The following is a 21,568-nucleotide window of genomic DNA, read 5'->3' as shown; positions in this document are numbered from 1 at the left end:
TTCAAGTGAAAAAAACTGAATGCTTCAGCAGATCAAGACATTTTGGACAATTCTCTGCTCCCAACTTTATGGGAACAGTTTCGATCTCTTCCTCTTCCACACGACTGTAGACCAGAGCACAAAGCAAGGTCCATAAAGACATGGATGGCAGAGTCTGGTGTGGATGAACCTGATTGGCCTGCATAGAGTCTCTATACAGGCCAGTCAGGTTCATCCACTATATATAGAGTCTATATAATCAATAAGTCATTATAGTGCCTCTGCGATGGACTGGCGACCTGTCCAGGGTGTAGCCCGCCTCTCGCCCATTGACTGCTGGAGATATAGGCACTAGCACCTCGCGACCCCACTCGGGACAAGCGTGTAAGAAAATGGATGGATGGATGGATTATAGTAGCCTGGGTGCCATTCCGAACTTAGTCCCGCCCACAAAGTTTGAGGCTGGGAAGTTCGGTCTGGCTCTGCTCCATAGTAGCGCGAGTATTATCACCCACTGTCAGGCGATCCAATCAAATTGTCAGGGCGGGCTTTATACGATGATGGACAGACGACCAACAGTAACGTAATCAACCACGTGACCAAAGCGCGCTTGGGTGATAACAATAATGGCTGCCGCTGGAGAGTTGAGGTGAGTAGATTCTGCTATTAGGTCTGTTCTAGAAGATATCGACAGCAAATGAATTTTAAAAGAGGAACAGAGAAACGCGATCAAGTCTCATCTTCTTATTATAGGCGTGCAACTGCACGCTTTGATTCTTGTGGACAACAACTATGCCTCGCTTAACATACGTCATGCACTCCGTTGCTCTTATTGGTTGTAGGTCTATCCAATTGAGTGCAGAGGCATTTTTTTCCCTGGTTCGTTCGAAACACGCCCCATAATCACAGCTCTATGGAGCAGTATCAGACTCAAATTCTGACTAGAATTGAGTCGGACTACGTCAGGCTAGGATTATAGTGCCTGTAAGTTAACGCTGATTATCTTCTGGAGACGACACCAGATACACATCTTTACCGACTTCTTTTGGATTATGATAAAGAAATGAGAAAAGAATTTTCAACCACGGATCATCAATTGTCTTTTGATAAGAAGCGTTTAGAAGTTTGTTTTGTCATCATCCTTCATGAGATTTACAGGGAGAAAAACTCAACAAATATCATCTGGTCCTGCAGGGGGCACTGCTGCAAAAATATTGATAATTTGTTTTGATTGTTCTTTGTTTTCATGTTTTATGTTGAAATAATCTTACCTAAAATCATCAAATTCTTTTTGACTTTGACATAAAACAGACACTGGAAGCTCTGTCCTCAGATTTCATTCCATCTTTAATATTATCTTAATCTTTGCATTCTTTATTTAGAGCGTCTACAACAATTATTGCACATGCCACCGTTTTCCTCAGTAAATATATTTCTAGAGGTGCTAATGACAGAACATTTTCACCAGATGTCAGTAACAATCTATGCAATCCACCCATACAAAGAAATCAAACCATTGATGTCCAAAAACTTAAATGTTTAATAAAGTGAAATTGCACACATTACTAAATGTCGAAGATATATATAAGATATATATCTATATCTATATGATGTTTTTTTCAGACTGAATGCTGCTTCTGTCAGAAAAGGTAGTTTCTACTGTTTATATGTATTTAAAAATTAGACAGGAAAAGCCTACTTCTCAGTCAGAGGTTTTTTGGATCAAGCTGCAAACAAACAGCCTGAAGAAGTCAAGCTTTTAAAAGTTATATTAATACAATTAAAAACAATGAATGAGGAGCAGGAAACTGAGCATGAAGACAAATAAACCCATCGAATAATAAAGCAAGAATTATAAAACATAACAGAATAATTACTTAAACATGAGAACAAAATGAAAACTATTACCTGCAGATTGTGACATTTTCTAAATAAATGGAAAGTTGGAATTCTCCAGTTTATAGTTCTGAATTAGAGAAAAATGGCTCTAGTCTAGTTTTTTTGTACTGGAATGTGAAAACTGTAGTGAAAGGAATTAAAGCTTTACCTGATTAAAATTATTATATTTAAAGAAAGACAAAAAAGGTAATAGTGCAGATAACAGGTTGTAATAAACTGACCTGAAAATAGAAAATAAAAGTATTTTATACCAACAACCAACATTTAACTTTATCTGTTTTGGAAGATTTTGACCAACATTGTTTTGAAAAAGCTGATTGTAGTTGGACTGCATGAGGGCTGACTGACGGAGGGGGAGGGGAAGCTTGAAGAACTGGTTTTATGACTCATGCTCTTCCTCTAACCGCTCCTATTTCACTTTAATGGTGTCACAGATCTTTTTCCCTGTCTAGTTTCTTCAGTGTGAAAATAACTGACGGACCATCAGGGGTGAGTGAACTTAGAGAATGTGTTTAAATTTAACAGAAACTAATTATAGTGAAGATATAAAGACATCATTTGGTATTTACAGTTAACTGTTTGACTAAAATAGTTTCTGTCTTTAACTGAAACTTTGTTCGACATATTTATATACTCTAAACTCATTTTTTGAATGTGTTTGATTATTGGAGTCTAGAACTTTAGTATGGAAAGAGCATTTATTATAAAATAACAATACTCCAGCTGTCATTTGCAAAACCTAAAATTCACCAAAGCTGCACAGAATGACACGGCTAACTGCTATCAGCTATCTGTGCTTTTCTGGTATTTAAGATCAGAATCAGGCAGAACTTGGACAATAATTAAAATAAAAAAACGTATTTTTCTGTCCAATACTCCCTTTCAAATGTATTAGATTCCTGATAACTTTGTGTATTTACTCCATTTGAAATATCAAGTGTTTTAGCTTTACAGTTTTTGATTAACCATAGTTTTACTACTACATCCTTCAGTTCTATGCATGTATATTTTAATAATCTTTAAACAAAGACAGTCCATATACACTCAGACCATCAACATGTTTTCCATTTCAGTTCCTTCAAACTCAGCAGTTGTGTTGATTTTCCTTCATTCCTGAGGAAATCCTCATGTCCTTCTCACCTGGTGAGTCCATCACACTTTATAGTTTGGGTCACAGAGTCTTGGGATTAGAAAAAAAAAAATGAAAAAAACTGTTCTAGTGACGACTGCTATATTTCTATTTTTGATCAAACATGGGAATGTTTGATCAAGTGTTTGTCATGTAGATTCTAATAATTGTTATACAAACATTTTCTGTAGTGAGTCTCTGTTTTTGGCTTTAACTTGTTTTAAATCATTTTCAACATCAGTTCTAGAATTAATTTCAATTGTTCAGCCTTAGTGGTAACATTTTCCATCAAACACTTGAGAAAACTGTAAATTAGTCTTTTTTAATCTATTATGAAGAGTTTTGTTTCCCTCTTTATAGCAGAGTAGTTTTATTTCAGGAACAATACAACCTGATATGTGTCAGGAAAGAAGAAAGGCTCATTTTGATCCATGAAAAAAACAGGATGCTGTTAAACACCTGCCACATTTCCTGGATTAAAGGACTAATATCTTTACAAAAAATCTAAAATCTCATTCAAGCATTAAAATTTAGTAGAATCGATTCCTGCAACACTCTATTCATTGGTTTCCCTAAACCCAAAAAAATCAGTTGCAGTTGATCCAAACGTTGCTGCCCGTGTTCTCACTAGAACTGAGAAAGTAGAGCACACCAGCTTGGTTCTGAAGTCCTTCCACTGGCTCCCTGTAGCTTTAAATAGACTTTAAAATCCTTCTGTTAGTCCAGAAATCACTGAATAGATCAGCAGGTCAATCCATAACAGATCTGTTGTCAGTAGATCTATCTCCTAGTCCACTCAGGTCTTCTCCAGAACTAGAAAAAAACATGGAGAAGCATCATCTATGCTCCACTGACTGGAACAGACTCCCAGAAGACTGGAAAGCAGCTGAAAGCCTGAATGTTTTAAAAGTCTGAGTTAAAAACCTATTAGTTTAGAGCTGCCTTGGGCTGTTGAAGTTAAACTGTTAACTTGGGTATTATTAGTTTAAGGTTGTGATCCAACTATTTGATGTGTTTTTCTACCTGCTTTTATTATGTCTTTTGAATCTTTATTATAAATCTTTTATTTATTCTCCTCCTATTTTGTTTAATTCATAACTCGTTTTACTGAATTGTGGCATATGAATAAACTTTCAGATATTTGACATATATGGTTTATAAATTCCATAATTGTATATTTGTGCCTGTGAATGTAACTGTGCAAAAAGTTTTCATTGAAACTGAAAGTCCTTTTGTGAAAAGTAGCTAATAACATGTTAATATTTCTGATGGCACCGTGCATTTGGACCACATGATGGCGCTGACACCCTCTCTGTCACCTACTGTGCTCCTGGATTTTATCATGTACAATCCTAATATTTAATCAGATTTGAATAAATTACTAATTCTGATGTATGTTGTTAGAAAATATAGATTTCTCCTCTATTATATATTCATTTATCCTATTTACTCACTATAAAAGTTTTCACTCAGTCTGTTTCTCTCTCAAGGCCACACTATGCTCTGCAGGATGTTGTTTGTAGACCAGACATAGCTTCTTCCCATAACAAACCAGATTCTTTTTCAAGGTTTATTCATAACATGTTACTGTTCAACCAAAGTGTCTGTAATTTGTTTTGACTCTGACTAATTTTCCATTGTTGTAAATAAGGTGACATGAATGCTGCCCAGATCAGAACAGGGCAGAATGCTGTGCCATAAGGGTTGTATGATGAACTGTTCTCTCTTTGCAAAGATATGAGATGAAATCCATCAATCACCATTTATTTAACACGGGTGAATAGTTGAATACTTTTTTCCCACGACATGTTTTTAACATAAATAAAGCAGTAAATAACATATTTCATTAAATTATATCATATTAAATTAAAACATACTAATCTACATTGTTAGTTGTGGAAAAACATTTAGAGAGAGAAATGTGAAATAATCTACAGAACATAATTCATCAATGAGAGGAAGATTAATAAACAGCTGATTGATCAATGATTAACTTTACTTTAATGGGTCTCCAAAAAGGTTTAATGTTGATAAATTGCAGAACCAGTAAAACTCATCATCACACATCTAAGACGCCTACAAAGTCTTCATTTTGCAGCCGTGTCTCTTCAGAGCTTCTCTGCTCCTCCAGCATCCTGAGCTCCACATCCTGTCCCTCTGTCTCTCTGCAGAGGGTCACTTATTGCACAGCAGCTAAAGTTCAAGGGTAACCAGGTGACAGGAGATGTTTTCATCTCATATCTTATAAAAATAACATCAATTACATCATTAATTCATGATATCAGTTGGTGTCAGAGGAAACCTTTCCCAGGAAAGCAGCCATGTTCTGTCTGTTGGGAATAATTAACAGTTTAAGACTAGAAAGACAGTGGGACTCGATATAATAAGAAATTAATTTTGTTCATCTTGTCAAATTAAATCTAAACATAAATCTAAAAGGGGACAATATTAGAACATTCTTTTGAATTTGTTCTTATTTTAAGGTTATTATCAGGACTTGTGTTGTTTACTAATAGTCCTTGAATGCACCACCATGGCACGTTCAGCTGTGAACCCAATGAAGGTCCTGATTCAGAGCAAAACAGGAATAACTTCTGTAAAACACTGAAGGATAAAAATTATGTAATGACAAGAAGAAAAGGTCATAATTCTGTGCTTTTTTTTTTTTTGTTTAAAGAGCAAATGTGTTATGTGTAAAAACTAATGCATCTTTTAGTTAAAACCATTTAAAAATATATTTAAAGCAGGAACCAGAAATAGGATTTTAAAAACTGGTCATAATTAATAATTATGCAGGAAAAAGTGACATGTGCTGATGTATGAAAAACAAGCAACACTGTGAAAAAAACAGAAGAACTAGTATATTTATAAACTTGATGACATTAGAACATCATGTGTGTTGATCTTCTTGCAGGTCGAACTCACTGCAGGCTTCCAGGTGGAAAACTTATTGACAAGGTGAGGAATGATAAAATGATATAAATTCATTTCTGTGTTTTCATTTCTAATGTTACAGTGAAAAGCAAAGGTTCATATTTTCTAACTTTCAGGCTTCAATAATGTTCTTTAATGAGCTTTTATAAAAATGTCTTCATGCTGAACAGCCTGAGATTCAGAGTTCTGTTCATTGGTTTCTGTTTTCTAGTAATTTATGAATGAGTTACTAATCCTTTTAGTCAGAAATATTAACTGTTAAGTCATAAACATTATTAGACCATACTTCTATGTTTTTATTCATCTTCTTTGTTGTTGTCTCCAATCTCTTTAGAAGAAGAAATAAAAGAAAAAATAAAGATGTTGAGGTAGAAAATAAGAAAAATAATACATTTTTCTCTGTTTCAACTCTAGAATGGAAAAGAACCCAAACCTGGAGACATGATTGAGATCTTCCGTGATCTCTATCAGCACTGGGCTGTTTATGTTGGCAACGGCTACGTTGTTCATTTCTCAATAGAGGGTGAGACTCCAGACAGGAATGGCTCTATCTGTGGCCACTTCTTTAACCTAACAGTTAACAACTGAATTATTCATGTCTGTCAGATTTAGCTTATTTTAAACACGTTAGAACATGTGACCAAGATGTTTATTCTGACTGAAATCATCTAAAAGTTCTGGAGATCCAGAGTCCTGATTGAAAGAATCAGTGGGAGGAGCTAAAGAGGAGAAAGTTAAGCTGAACTTACCCATTCATTCTCTATGGTAGTTCATATCCCTATGGATACATTTTAACATGATACAAAGTTACACAGAAAAATGACACAGATATTAAATATAAAACACAGCGAATGCATTCAAAACAGAAAGTTATTCTACATTGATGAACAGCAAACTGCTATCATCTGTAATGTAAGGAAGGCAGACTGTAAACCATAACAGCTTATTTATACAAAATTATATGTTTTATTTCTTTAAAACCTTCTGGACTTGAGGATTCTTTGGTTTAGAGCTTCCAGGATTCTGTACTAAAGATGTTTACATGATTAGGATCTTTTGAACCTTTTAATATATTATATGAACTATATTTCTGTGTGTTTTGGTTAAAGGGGGACAGTCTGGCTCCGGCACAGCGGCAGGTAAGAAAGGCAGTGTGAGAAAAGGCCTCCTGAAGGATGCTGGGAAATGGAAAGTCAACAACTACCTTGATGAGGAATACGAGCCCCGTCCCAGTGATGAAATAGTGAAGAAGGCCTGTTCACTAGTGGGTTCTAATCTGACCTACAGCCTCGGCAGCTACAACTGTGAACACTTTGCTACTGAGCAGCGCTACGGCAGACCAGAGTCCAGACAGGTCGGCCAATCATGTTACCTTAAAATCCAGTGCTGTCAGATTAAACTAGAACAATCCAGCTGAGCAAAAATTGGTTGAAGAGACGACATGACTTACGTCCAAACGACGTCTGCATTTGGTTGAAAGTTGAAAAGCCGTAATTTTCAGATCTTTGAAAAGATGTTCAAAACTGGGTTTTCAATTTTAAGCGTTTATATTGGACTAAAGTGGAACAAAATAATTCCAAATAGCCCAATTTTCAGCAACTATTTTTGGACTAAATAAAGACTATGATGGACTAACCTGATTTAGCCTAAAAAACACTTTCTAAATAAAATCTGGTGTTTGGGGGGGCGTCACATCAATATTTTTACACAAATAAACTAGATTCACGTCCAAACAAATTTGTTCTGTTTTTGTCATTAAAAAAAAATTCAAATCTTGAAACAAATTCTATTATCAGAAAAAAAAATACTCTGAGGAGAATTAAAAATATATATATTTCCAAATGCAAACTTTAGTTACAGTAAGAAGCTGTTTAAATCCATCTGGATTTTTGTGAAAGAGTGATTTGCTCCTAAATATAAGAACTGGTTTTACTAAATCAAATTCAGTTTAGCTATAAGCTCTAATTCACAATAGGTCATCTCAAAGCATTTTACGGAGAAAATATTGTGAGATTAGTTTGGAAAACCAGTTGATTGCATCCAGTCATTGATTTGCAAGACATGCTCCTCCTGGATGAGCTTCCAGTGATGACCTTTGCTTGCATTTTGTCATTGACTCTTCAGCAATCCCTCACACCAAGCATGCTAAAGTTAAAAAGCAGCTCTGGAAAACTGTGATCTTCTTAAAAAGCTGTTAGATGAACATCAGATGCAGTGAGAGGGAAACCTTCCTAGAAGCTCCTCTTTTACCTCATGAGTCAATGGAATATTTTCCCAGAAGTCTTTGGTGTCATTTAGATTTTTTTCTGGTGAATATCAGACTAACTTTTATGTTTAGGTTGAAATAACTTGTATAATGCAAAATGTTTCCTGTTCTCTGAACTATGTTTTCCGTCTGCAGGCAGAAAACCTGAAAGCAGGAATAGAACAGCTGAGTAACTCCAGTCACCATTGGAGCTTCAATCACCGGAGGATCAGGGAATAGAAAGACCACAAATTCCTGCAGAAAGGTAAAGTACCCACTGTGACTGACTGCATAAGTTAATAAACAAATATATTTATCATGTCAGGAACAGAAACCTGAATATTTACAGTGTAATCATTTAACATCTGAATGATTGTTTTGGTTAATGTCTCATACAGGCTCTATTTGACCAAAACAAAACAGACTTTTATGAAAACAAATAGAAATAAACCAGCAACATTTTTACCTTCTATATAATTTATGTCAACAGACTTAATCTACTTTTAATTATCTGGCTGGTCATTTATTTCGTTGCCTTGTACCTGTACCTGTGTAATGACAATAAAGTTGAATCTGATCTAATGTAATCTAAAAAACACCTGCTAATTTTGGGGAGTGTTGGCTTATTGGTTATAGCAGTGCGCTTGTGCTCTGGGAAAGTTGCAAGTACGACCCCAACAGCCTCCACTCTGGGTCCCTGAGCAAGACCCTTAACCCAACACTGCTCCCTGGGTGCCGCACAATGGCAGCCCACTGCTCCCCAAGGGGATGGGTTAGATTCAAAAGTAAATTTCTCCAATGGGAGATGAATAAAGTTCAATTAACTATTAATTCCTTTATATCAATTTGATAATTTCTCTGAATAGATTCCAACAGTTTAGATCCTGAACAGCTGATCAGAAAACTTGGTGAATCTGTGGCTGTAGAACTGATGATCGTTTGTTTTCCATCAAACTGGGATCTGATCTGACAGATCTTTTCAGGAGTTTATAAATGATCAAAAGTTATTTAATTAGCTGTGAGATTTTTTTTTCTGCAATGAAAGCAATAAAGTTTCCAAAAAATCAGATTTATCACATTCTACCATCTTTACATCTAGGGCGAGGAGGAGTTGAGGTGATAACCCCTGATTCCTTCAGCCAGAAGGAAGAACTGTGCAACTGCATCCATCTGCTCAGATAGACGTGGATGAAGGTGAACGTTGAAGTTAAAAGTCAACAGGTCATCCTGACCTTCGGCTCTTTGCAAACTGATGATCAGATCCTTCACATTCCTACCATGAATTCATTGTATTTCTACCTGTTTACAGCATCTATTTATTTGTATCCTCTAGTGTTAATAAAATAAAATAATGTGCAGTTTGTATTTAATAAATGTGTCATGTGGTTTATACTTTTGGTTCAAGCCTGCAGAACAACAACAACGAAAATAAAAAATAAAATAGCTTTGATTAAAAATTCTAAATTACATTTAACAAAAATAGACATAAATTTAAACGAACAATAAAGCATCAACCTTGCTCTTAATGGTAACAAAAAGTTACCTGAAACAAAGTCGGAAATGAAATTCAAACTGAATAAATAGATCTAACTATGTAAATATCTATGTGCAAAAGCTCTATTTTAAAACCCAAACCACCTTTACCCAAATACTGACCGTTTCATGTTCCACTGTTCTTCCTCAGTCCTCCCTCCCTCCTTCTGGGCTGAACTGTTAACAAAGTCCCTGATAGAGATCTGACCTTGTGGTTAATCCTGATCACTGGCAGCCCACTGCATCGTTCTAATACCATAGAAGATCTCTGGGAGTTCTTTATTAATCGGAGTTTGGAAAAGCGCCACTCTGCAGGTACACAGGGGGTGCAGACTGTCCTCAGAATTACATGACATCAGAAAAATAAAAGAGGTCATTGACCTCCTGTCTTTAAACACCAGTAAGACCAAAGAGATGGTGATCAACTCCAGGAGAAGACCACCTCACTCCCACTGATCATCCAGGGGCAGAACATAGAAACTGTGGAGAGTTTCAAAAACCTGGGTGTTCATGTCAATAATAAACTGGACTGGACTCATAACACCTACGCCCTGTATAAGAAGGGCTACGCTGTCGTCTGCTGGGTCCCTGGCAGCGCAGAGCGGGACAGAAAGAGACTGAATAAGCTGGAAAGACAGGACATTTTTATACATAGCACTGTATAAACCCCTGCACGTTTTCCTCCTTTTGGCAACTTCTTGTGTCTATTGAGCTGATGTGACAAATGAATTTCTCCACTGTGAGATCAATAACGACTATCCTATCTTATCTTATCTTAATTAATGGAACATTAGTGACCATTTTCATTTCTTTTATATGCGGCATCTTTAAACAACCCAAGGCTCTATGCTTACAAGCAGCACAAGAATGAGAAAGAGGAGGCAATATTTTTCATTTCAAACTTTATCTGTTCATTATCTGTTTCGCTTCAGCTCCTCAGTTTGTAAAGACTCTGCTATGCATTCGGTTTCTGTTAATCTGATGGGTGTGATGATAATCTTAGAGAGTATAAAAAAACAATAGAAATGCGTCTCAACTGACGTTTAGTTTCCATGTCACACCCTGTCAACATGTTTCATAGAAAGCAAAGAGTCAAAGCATAAGTTCAGCTTCTGGGATCTAAATTTCTTTCTCTGGTCTAAATGTTTAAATTAAAACAGAAAACTATGAAACAGTTTATCTAAAAAGAGATTTTCTGTTAATAAATCCAACAAATATATTTAGTTTGGTTCAACAAACGGAACAGGTTATCTAACTTCCTGTGAATCAGAGTTTTTTAACCACACCTGGATTCTGTGAGGAGGCTTAAATATCCCTGATCATCCTTCGTCATTTTAATCGTCCCACAGAGGAGAAACTGGAGCTCAGCAGGTGATAAAACAACAGATTTAATTTAACATTTTGGCAGATTTAGAAAATACACAATTTTAGCTTTGCTTTTATTGCAGAAAGAAAGTGACTAAAATAAACTCAAAACCTTTATTTCCTTTTTATCTCTGTTAATATTTTGTATGATGTCTATGATGATTATATACGATTCTTTTGATTTCTTATCTTATTAAAAACAGGATTTTATTCTGAGTTTGACACCACAGACCATGGACTCTACAAAACCTGGTGAGTTTGTTTTAGATATGATTTGTTTTATTATATTCATATAATGTTTAAATTATATGTTAAAAAAAACCTTTTGCAAATGTTTAAATTGCAAAAGGTTTTGTCTTAAAATAAAAATAAACAGAGTAGTGTTGAAACAACCTGATCTCGCTAATTAAAGGTATTTTAATTCAAACTCTAGGTGTGTTTATATTTTGTCAAAACACTGTTTAGAACCTTCAGAGGTAGTCAGAAATCATGGTCTTATTTTTAAAATGATGGTAAATGATGTTTTTAACCAGCTTTAGATAGAAACATCTGACCGTGGACATGTCTGTCATGCTTAGAGGATGTTAGGATTCAGTGTTCACTTTATGTATCTAATCTATCTTTAAAAAATGACAAATTTACTTTTAGGCCTCTTTAGGTACTTTTTTCTCCATCTGCTATCATCCATATCCAGATTAAACATTAAAATCCCACATGAATGAGGTAACAATATGGAAAGTCTCCTCTTTGGATGTTCTGTCCATGTTAAACCTTCAAATACTCAGATCACTGTGGAGCTCTGCGGCAGTACAGAATCATATCTGAATAGGACCAGTGGTTCCCAAAGTGATTTGATGACTTGTATACGACGGAGTATTAGGGCCACACATGAAGAGAAAAAATATTTTTGCCATGACGAGATTAAACTCGACATGTCGACTTTAAACTCGCCCTGTCGACTTTAAACTCGCCATTTCGAGAATAAAGTTGAAATGACTGACATGTTCTCAAATTCAGAACTGCGAGCCTGGGTAAGCATAGGGAAAGACGTTACGTTATTATTGGTAGGCCACCGCTTCCTGTGATGATTATACAGTTGCAGCACGTCAAAGACTACCTTCACTCATAAAAAGCAGACTGCAGCTGTGGAGCGCGGTTGCTCTTTTCTCCAAACTTTGGAATGTCGAGATTGAAGTCGCCACGATATATCAACTTTATTCTCGAAATGGCGAGTTTAAAGTCGACAGGGCGAGTTTAAAGTCGACACGTAGAGATTAAACTCAACATGACATTTCAACTTTATTCTCGAAATGTTGAGTTTAATGTCGACATGTCGACTTTAAAGTTGACATGTCGAGTTTAATCTCGTCATGGCAAAAATATTTTTTCTCTTCATGTGTGGCCCTAATACTCCGTCGTACTTGTAAACCAAAGAGGGGGGGGGGAGAAAAGAGTGAGAACCATGAAGACTCTCTGTTCATTTTATTTCTGGGTTCAACGCTTCATTTGTTTGTTATTCATGAGTCAGCCAATCATATGACACCACCTAAGAATAATGAAAATAAAACGGGCTGGATTTGATTATGTTGATATTAGAGGAAAGTGGGCAGACTGGTTCTAGTTGACAAAAAGAAAACAACCTAAGAAAGAAACAGCAGAACTGGACAGTAAAACAGGACAGAAGATCATTGCTGGACTGGGGTTTCTTGATATAATCTGCAGTAATCAGATGATTTGGTAAAAATGTTTGCAAAGCAACGTGGGAGGAACCATGCTGTGAGCTTTGGCCTTTACTCGGTTTAGGTCTCTTAGCATCATCTGAGCGTAATTTAAGCTATACAGATTTTTTGAATGTTGCTTGATGATCAGTGGATCCATCTTCTGATTGCTTCCTCCAGCAGGAAAAAAATGAATGGGTTCAGACCAGCTTCTGTTGTCTGATGGTCTTTATGTTCAACAACTCTCTGTCTAACAGAGCAGGTTTGGTATGTGGTGAAAAAAACAGATATAAATTTAATCCAATAAATCTGTCTGACCTGTGAGATGCTGTCATTTCAACAAGGTCTCTGTGTGATCCAGAATCAGACCAGATCTGAAAGGAAAATGGGCTCAAATCCAGGACTAATACAGTTTACCTGTTAAAGTGATCATTCTGTTACTTTGGTGTTTTTCTTGGTGGGTTTAAATCTCAGATAGTATTTAAATTAATTTAGAACTTAAGAAGTTCAAAACTATTAATCTGTTTTTCACTGTTTCTGTCTGCAAACAACAGAAAATTCATTCCTTATTTTATCATAGGGGGGTCGCAAGGGGTGCTGGTTCCCATCTCCATTTGTCAATGGGCAAGAGGCAGGGTACACCCTGGACAAGTCACCAGTCCATCACAGGGCAACGCAGAGAAAAAAAGGGACAAACAACCACTCATAAGGAGAATCTAGAGAAGCCAATTAACCTAACAGTCATGTTTTTGGACTGTGGGAGGAAGCCGGAGTACTCGGAAAGAACCCACGCATGCTCAGGGAGAACATGCAAACTCGATGCAGAAACCCAGGGCCGGGAATTGAACCCAGAACTTTCTTGCTGCAAGGCAGCAGTGCTACCCACTGCACCACCGAGTAGCTTCCAGAGTGGGGCCCTGGTGACCCGCGTCCGAGCGAGGGAACACTATGTCCATTTATATTATTCATCATAGGGGTTTTTGGGCTGCTCTTTGTCTGGCCCCTCACCTAGGACCTGTCTACATTGGGTGACCCTACTAGGGGGCATAAAACCCCCAGAAAGCATAGTTCCTAAGGTCATTGGGACACTCAAACCCCTCCACCCCGATAAGGTGGCAGCCCAGGGAGAGGCAATGGTCATGGATTGTCCATAACGAACACCATGTTCAAGCATAAGGGAGTCTATATGTGCTCTTGGCACCAGGACACCCTAGGCTGTACCAGTCTGTTGTGGTTAGGAGAGAGCTGACCCAAAATGCAAAGCTATCGATTTACCGGTCGAACTACGTTCCTACCCTCATCTATGGTCATGAACTTTCGGTCATGACCGAAAGAATGAGATCCTGGATACAAGCGGCTGAAATGAGTTTTCTCCGTAGTGTGTCCGGGATCTCCCTTAGAGATAGGGTGAGAAGCTCAGTCATCCTGGGAGGAGTCAGAGTAGAGCCGCTGCTCCTCCACATCGAGAGGAGCCAGTTGAGGTGGCTCGGGCATCTGATTAGGATGCCTCCTGGACGTCTCCCTGGTGAGGTGCTCCAGGCACGTCCCACCGGGAGGAAGCCAAGGGGGAGACCCAGGACAGGCTGGAGGGACTAAGTTTCTCGGCTGGCCTGGGAGTGCCTTGGGATTCCCCAGGAGGAGCTGGCCGAAGTGGCAGGGGAGAGGGACGTCTGGGCCTCCCTACTGAAGCTGCTACCCCCGCGACCCGACCCCGGATAAGTGGTAGAAGATGGATGAATTTCATCATTGGCTGCTCAGCAATAACATTGTTTATACAAATCCATAGTATTATAATTTTCAAAGGGCAATTACCACAGGATCAGTCTCATTTTGTATAATATATTGTTTTGCCTTAATCTAGTTTCCTTTTAATTTAAACCAAATCAAAGACTTCTATTCAACAGGAGCAGTGAGATCTCCCAGATTGTTTGATAAAATATAGAAAAGCCTCAAGATTACTTATTTCAATAATGAATAGTGAATTTGAACATTTCATTTTTTCATATCCTCTTACAGAAGCATCAGTAAAGGATCCGATGACTGGCATGGTAAGAATACCTACCATACTACTTTGTTTTCTCTGTTAATAATTTCTTTCTGTCCCATGTACATACAGCACACCTCTGTGTTTGAAGTAAAAAGTTCAAAGCTTAGAGTTAAAAAAGATTCAACAAGTAAACGTATTTAGATGTTTAATAAAACAGTTACTCCTCGGTATAACAGGCTGATGACAGCAGAGTGACACAGCGATGATAATCACTGTGGGACTGGGAAATTATAACAGAATCATTCACCAGGACAGATATTGATCCACTCCTGAGCTTCCTGCTTGGTTCTTAGAAGTCCTGGATAGATGGTTTTAAAATCATTGGATAAATTAAAGAACAGAATCCCCAGAGAACTGCTTGGATTCTTCAAGTGGGTCAGAGGTCAGTGCAGCAGGATGGTGGAGGCAGCAGCTACCCTGCTTTCATGCTGTTATGCAAACTGTAGTTGATCTAATGAAGATGAAATGAAGAAACTATCAAAGGTCTTCAGTAAGTTTGAGGTTAGTGCTTTTACCCTGTAGCTGCAGATGATGTGCAGTCTTAGGGACCATCAACATGATGTCTTCCACAGCTGTGGTAACTTTTCCAACTTCAGACTGATGTTGAACATGTTTCACATAATGCCACATCAAACCTCACATTTTATATGGTTTTCTTCCAAATATGAGTTCAAACCTAAAATGTACAAAAGGAGAGGTAGAAGGTTTTCAGACCAGATCTGAACCTCTAGTTCTGGTGATTCTTTTAAAAGGCTTGGATTGAAAATTCAGACCTAACTAAAACCCAAATTATAAATGTTTAATGTAAGGTCTCTTTATTATCTTTGCATCATCTAAAATAGGTCTAAAACAGACTGCAGCACTTGATCTTATTTAAAGTATTTAAAGTTGGCTCTTCTTCTCAAACTGAAGCAAAGTCAGGAAATTCAGAGCATGATGTGGTTCTGGTGTGAAAACATTACCCAAATGCTTGAATACTTTTATTCTTTAAAAAAATTTGAAAAATGTTCAGCCTTATATTATGCATTTGTTTTTAATTCATATTCCAATAAACAGCAGAGATAGATCAAAACTAAAAAAGTATAAAACAATGAAGAAGCAACACTTCCAGATAGCTTAGAGATTATTTATAGAATAACAATAGAATAATTGGCATGATTATTTAACTCCATCCTTTTCTGTCTTTAAATCTTAGAACGGAAACGAACCGAAGCCTGGAGACCTGATTGAGATCTTCCGTAACGTCTATGAGCACTGGGCCGTGTACGTTGGTCAGGGCTTTGTTGTTCATCTTCTGGGACCAGATGGTGAGTCCATGACCAAACAGGTCCAGATGATTTTAAGGCCATAATCACTACAACACTGTTCTTACATGAGTTTACATGGATCTAAGTTATACTAACATTCTTCTCAACCCAAGAAAATATCAGAATATCTTTATAATCTAGATCTAAACAAAACTACCGTTAGAACCAGAGTACTTCTAATTTCATTAACAGTTTCCCAATGAACTGTTGTCGTTTTGTTTATCTTTGAAGGAACTCTTTCCTCCAGCAACATCAACCTTCCCATCGGGAAGAACAACGTACTGAAACAGAAGCTGCTGGAGGTGGTGAGCACTGACTGCTGGACAATCAACAACCTGCTGGACCATGAGAAGCGACCCCGCCCTGCAGAGGTCATAGTGAGCGAGGCAAACAAACTTGTGGGCACAACTCGACCATACAATGTCTTGGACTACAACTGTGAACATTTTGCAACTGAGCTGCGTTACGGAAACGCTGAGTCACAGCAGGTAGGACCGACTACAGGTGCTGGTCATAAAATTAGAATATCATGAAAAAGTAGATTGATTTCAGTAATTCCATTTAAAAAGTGAAACTTGTATATTATATTCATACATTACATACAAACTCATATATTTCAGATGTTTATTTGGTTTAATTTTGATGATTACAAATGACAACAAATGAAAATCTCAAATTCATCATATCAGAAAATTAGAATATTACTGAAGACCAATAAAAACAAAGGATTTATAGAAATGTTGGCCAACTGAAAAGTATGAACATGAAAAGTATGAGCATGTACAGCACTCAGTATTTAGTTGGGCCTCCTTTGGCCTGTATTACTGCAGCAATGCGGCGTGGCATGGAGTCGATCAGTCTGTGGCACTGCTCAGGTGTTATGATAGCCCAGGTTGCTCTAATAGTGGCTTTTAGCTCTTCTGAATTGTTGGGTCTGGTGTATTGCATCTTCTTCTTCACAATACCCCATAGATTTTCTATGGGGTTAAGGTCAGGAGAGTTTGCTGGCCAATTAAGAACAGGGATACCATGGTCCTTCAACCAGGTACTGGTAGCTTTGGCACTGTGTGCAGGTGCCAAGTCCTGTTGGAAAATGAAATCTGCATCTCCAAAAAGTTGGTCAGCTGCAGGAAGCATGAAGTGCTCTAAAACTTCCTGGTATGTGGCTGCGTTGACCCTGGACCTCAGAAAACACAATGGACCAACACCAGCAGATGACATGGCACCCCAAACCATCACTGACTGTGGAAACTTTACACTGGACTTCAAGCAACGTGGATGAAGTGCCTCTCTTCTTTTCCTCCAGACTCTGGGACCTTGATTTCCAAAGGAAATGCAAAATTTACTTTAATCAGAGAACATGACTTTGGACCACTCACCAGCAGTCCAGTCCTGTTTCTCTTTAGCCCAGGCAAGACGCTTCTGACGCTGTCTGTGGTTCAAGAGTGGCTTGACACAAGGAATGCGACAGCAGAAACCCATGTCTTTCATACGTCTGTGTGTGGTGGTTCTTGAAGCACTCACTCCAGCTGCAGTCCACTCTTTGTGAATCTCCCCCACATTTTTGAATGGGTTTTGTTTCACAATCCTCTCCAGGGTGCGGTTATCTCTCTTGCTTGTACACTTTTTTCGACCACATCTTTTCCTTCCCTTCGCCTCTCTATTAATGTGCTTGGACACTGAGCTCTGTGAACAGCCAGCCTCTTTAGCGATGACCTTTTGTGTCTTGCCCTCCTTGTGCAAGGTGTCGATGGTCGTCTTTTGGACAACTGTCAAGTCAGCAGTCTTCCCCATGATTGTGTAGCCTATAGAACTAGACTGAAAGACCATTTAAAGGCTTTTGCAGGTGGTTTGAGTTAATTAGCTGATTAGAGTGTGGCACCAGGGGCCATCAATTTTGAACCTTTTCACAATATTCTAATTTTCTGATATGATGAATTTGAGATTTTCATTTGTTGTCATTTGTAATCATCAAAATTAAACAAAATAAACATCTGAAATATATGAGTTTGTATGTAATGTATGAATATAATATACAAGTTTCACTTTTTAAATGGAATTACTGAAATCAATCTACTTTTTCATGATATTCTAATTTTATGACCAGCACCTGTATAGGGGAAACCAAGGCAGGATACTGGAGGAAGATAGAGTTTGGTTTGTTAGAGATCAGAGTTAGTCTGAGAAATTAAAAAACTGCTCCCTGGAGAAAGTAGAAAAAAGAGTGAACCCCAGAGCAGCTGGAGCCAACATCAGCGTGTGAGTGTGAATGTGTGAATGACTGAAAGTAGTGTAAAGCGCTTTGGTCAAGTCTTCTGACTTGAAAAAGCACCATATAAGTACAACCATATCGGCTGAGACAGATATTATTTGATGAGAGTCTATACACCCTTCAATTAAACTTTGGATTTTCTTTTATCGTTTAGTTTTGCTTTCATTTCTTGATACCTTTTATGTTGTTGAACACTTTTAAACCTTGTGTAATTTTCTACCATTTTCCAACCATGTAACAGGATGTGAAATGTTTATTCTGCATCCATCAAACCTGGATTCATCTTTTCATCTTTCCTTGTCTCCAGGTGGAAGAAGCTTTGATGGTCGGACTTGGTGTGACTGGACTTTCATTAACTTTTGGGGTTATAATCCTGGCTGTTTTGGCTTGGAAGTTTAAAAGTTCATCAAGTAACTGATGTTGAGAATCTATTTAATTGGTTTAAAAAACATTTTAGATTATCTACACAGTTTAAGATTTTCTTCTTATTTTGTCTTAAAGAAAGAATAAATTAGATATTTATTTTATAGTTGTACATCTTTGTCACACATTCTTTAGGTTTGATCATTTCTAATTGTACTAATAAAACAGGTGCATAAAATATGAATCATTTATCTGATCTTATTGTTTTAATCATAAGGAGTGACTCCATTGATGACTGCAGCTCTTTCCATTTATTTTTAATCCATGGATGTTGTTGATGTACCATTGTTGGTGTGAATCGTGTCTTTATTGGACTGAAAAAGACAAAAAATGGAAACAGAGAAGGCCTTGACCATTTGTGACAAGATATCATAAACGGTCAAGGCCTGTGAGACGAGTCCAGGACTGACTGCCTCTTTGCCACATGGGCTTTATTTAAATATATCAATTGTAGCTCCTGTTCCTTCGCTTTTCATGGTGTCAACAGTAAAACACTGTCATGGATGGGAAAGGAGATGAATCCAGAAAGGCTTCAGTCTTCCAGACCTCATTATGCAATGAAAACAAAGATGGATGACTTTTGTCAATGTAGCATATCTGTAAAAAACAGTATACTATATTTTAAATTAATGCAAATGCATCATAACAAATAAGGTCAATAGGCTAGTTCTCAGAAGAAAGGTACGACTCATGAAACAGCAGACAGAGACTAGAAGTTTGCAGTTGCGAGTGCTTTATATTTATAGTTAGGAAAATTTTATATATATTTACAACATCAGTGAATCATCCAAATGGCCATATAAAATGCGCAGAAAAAGAAAGAAAACAAAACAATAAAGAGGAAAAAGAAAAACAAAATTAATCAATTTCACTATTAATGAAACCACATCCCTTCAGTCCATTCACCCAAAGCTGGGGTTGATTAAAGGTCCCAAGCAAATTCCTTCTAAAGTGCTTGGTACAGTGCAGGTCGTGGACTGATAAAAGTCAGAGCAGAGTGGAAACAAAATTGTTCGTTGGCTGCAAGGAGCCTCCTACCAGCCTGGCAGGAGATCCAAAGTCTTTGTGCACCTAAAGTGCAATCTTTCTTGGGCTCTAGGCCTGGACCTTCAGCTCGCCATCAACACCTGACCAATTCCATAGTTTGTATGTAACACAAAACATACACAGAATGATCACTGGAATCTTTCTCCATTAGCTAAACATGTAAATGGAAAATCACTGGGATTTACACCCAAGTTACATCAAACTGGGAGCACAACAGGGAATCTGTGTAGGTAATAAGTGGCAGATAGGAATATTTTGAGGTCCCTGTGCTACAGGGGCTATTGATAGGAAATAGAAGCAGGATATTTCTTATATTCTTGCTTACTGCCAATCCTGGACTTCTTGAGTTCCTCTAAACTGCCTGACCTTCCAGTGCTGTAGTTGCTTTTTTCTCTCTGAAAGAGGCAGAGCAGACTGCCAGGCCAGATGAGTCCCCCTATGCTGCCTCCTTCTGACTATGGATAAATCTTTGGTTATCTTTTGAAAATGTATCTGATGTATTTTGATGTTGTTTTCTGTCAGGCTCCATCTGTATTGTTTTAGCAGCATAGTATACAGTAGTGGGAGCAAAGTCTCTGAACATTCTCTGAGGTAGAGAGGAGTTCAATGCTGCTATTGGAGCAATTATCACATAATCAGACAAAGGATGAAGTGGGAAATGATCATAAGAGGTCTGTGGGTGGCTTTTAAAGGAGTCTTTTTCATTTATCCCTGTAAGGACTACCTCGTGGTCCTTCCTCCAGCGCACCGGCCAGCTGCTGCCTTCCCTCCCCCTGCTTTGCTGTTCTGTTACCTGACGTACTTCTCTAGTCATCCACCATCAGTCCTCTGGCTAGCCTCTGTAGCTAGCCTCAGTCAGATTTAGCCTCTCGCCGCCCTGCAGCTGTTTCATCATCACATCTGCCCTCATGTGTTGGTAAAAGGTTTTCGTGGTATTCATAAATCATCATAACTCAAAGCATAGCTCCCTCTGCAGGCTCTTAGTCGTAACACATTCACTAGAGTCAAACAGAGGGAAGAATTCTCCATCATCTTCATCAGATTCTACCAGGGGATTACTGGAGCCACGATGAAGATGATGGAGGATTCTTCACACCCTCTGAACAACACTGAGGAGGCAATGATTGGTTCAGTGGGAGGCTTCATCTGATCCACTGCAAGACAGGAAGATATAGATCATTTCTGCTGCCATCAGGAATGATCAGGAATAAGATTTCACATTATTAGTTGTTTCTTTTATTTGTGAAAAAAATATTACAATATATACAATATAGAGTTTTCTTGATGTGATTAATATAAAGCATTTCTAATTTTATGACACATTACTATTGCTTTAAAAAATATCTCATATGCCCGAACTTGAAAGATCCATCATGTGATTGTTTTGGATCACAAATGTAATAGAGTTGAAGTTGTGCAACAATTGAGAATTCTGTGGATTGAATTGAATCAAATTCAGAAGCCATTCATCAATTTTCTCTATTTTGTAACCATGGCGAAGAGTAAACAACCTGTGAGCAGCTGCATGGACTCCTTTCTAGTAAAATGATTTAATGTAATAAACTTAGACTGTCTCTCTTAACTTCGGTGTCAAGTGGACGACATATTCAACATAACATGCATGGTGTTTAGGTCACAGGTCAGGTGCTCAGTGTTTGCATGTCTGTCTC

At 37.7% G+C, this 21,568-nt stretch overlaps 2 protein-coding genes across 4 annotated transcripts in view; both read left to right on the top strand.

Moving 5' to 3' along the window:
* Positions 1–2,233: 2,233 nt before the first annotated feature.
* The window catches only part of LOC119782364 (phospholipase A and acyltransferase 3-like), an 82,405-nt gene continuing 63,070 nt past the window's right edge, over positions 2,234–21,568 (top strand). The window contains exons 1-7 of one of the 2 annotated variants that reach the window (XM_038283312.1): positions 2,234–2,367; positions 2,952–3,021; positions 5,922–5,965; positions 6,356–6,464; positions 7,051–7,295; positions 8,343–8,451; positions 9,286–9,302. In XM_038283312.1, coding sequence (XP_038139240.1) covers positions 3,006–3,021; positions 5,922–5,965; positions 6,356–6,464; positions 7,051–7,295; positions 8,343–8,426 — 498 coding nt within the window. In that variant the 5' untranslated portion in view covers positions 2,234–2,367; positions 2,952–3,005 and the 3' untranslated portion in view covers positions 8,427–8,451; positions 9,286–9,302. Of the gene's footprint in view, positions 2,368–2,951; positions 3,022–5,921; positions 5,966–6,355; positions 6,465–7,050; positions 7,296–8,342; positions 8,452–9,285; positions 9,557–21,568 lie in introns of those variants that run through there. The other variant, XM_038283311.1, reaches the window with a different exon arrangement.
* Positions 14,676–19,179, top strand: LOC119782360 (phospholipase A and acyltransferase 4-like). 2 transcript variants are annotated; one of them, XM_038283307.1, is made up of 4 exons: positions 14,676–14,850; positions 16,045–16,156; positions 16,388–16,660; positions 18,275–18,703. In XM_038283307.1, exons 1-4 carry the CDS (start codon positions 14,773–14,775, stop codon positions 18,346–18,348), a joined length of 537 nt encoding a protein of 178 aa, XP_038139235.1. In that variant the 5' UTR covers positions 14,676–14,772; the 3' UTR covers positions 18,349–18,703. The 2 variants fall into 2 exon arrangements, with proteins under 2 accessions (XP_038139235.1, XP_038139234.1); XM_038283306.1 differs by lacking the exon at positions 18,275–18,703 and adding an exon at positions 18,736–19,179 and having other exon boundaries at positions 14,695–14,850; positions 16,388–16,644.

Source organism: Cyprinodon tularosa, unplaced genomic scaffold, assembly GCF_016077235.1.
Source record: "Cyprinodon tularosa strain WSP-4 unplaced genomic scaffold, ASM1607723v1 ctg192, whole genome shotgun sequence".
Taxonomy (NCBI): Eukaryota; Metazoa; Chordata; class Actinopteri; order Cyprinodontiformes; family Cyprinodontidae; genus Cyprinodon; species Cyprinodon tularosa.
Note: the sequence above shows the minus strand (reverse complement) of the source record. Positions and strands in the feature narration are given on the sequence as shown.

Coding starts and splice junctions, on each gene's coding strand:
- LOC119782360 (XM_038283306.1), top strand. CDS start 14,773: ATGAATAGTGAATTTGAACATTTCATTTTTTCATATCCTCTTACAGAA. Junction 14,851..16,044: donor AGGATCCGATGACTGGCATG/GTAAGAATACCT, acceptor TTTAAATCTTAG/AACGGAAACGAACCGAAGCC. Junction 16,645..18,735: donor GAAACGCTGAGTCACAGCAG/GTAGGACCGACT, acceptor CCTTGTCTCCAG/GTGGAAGAAGCTTTGATGGT.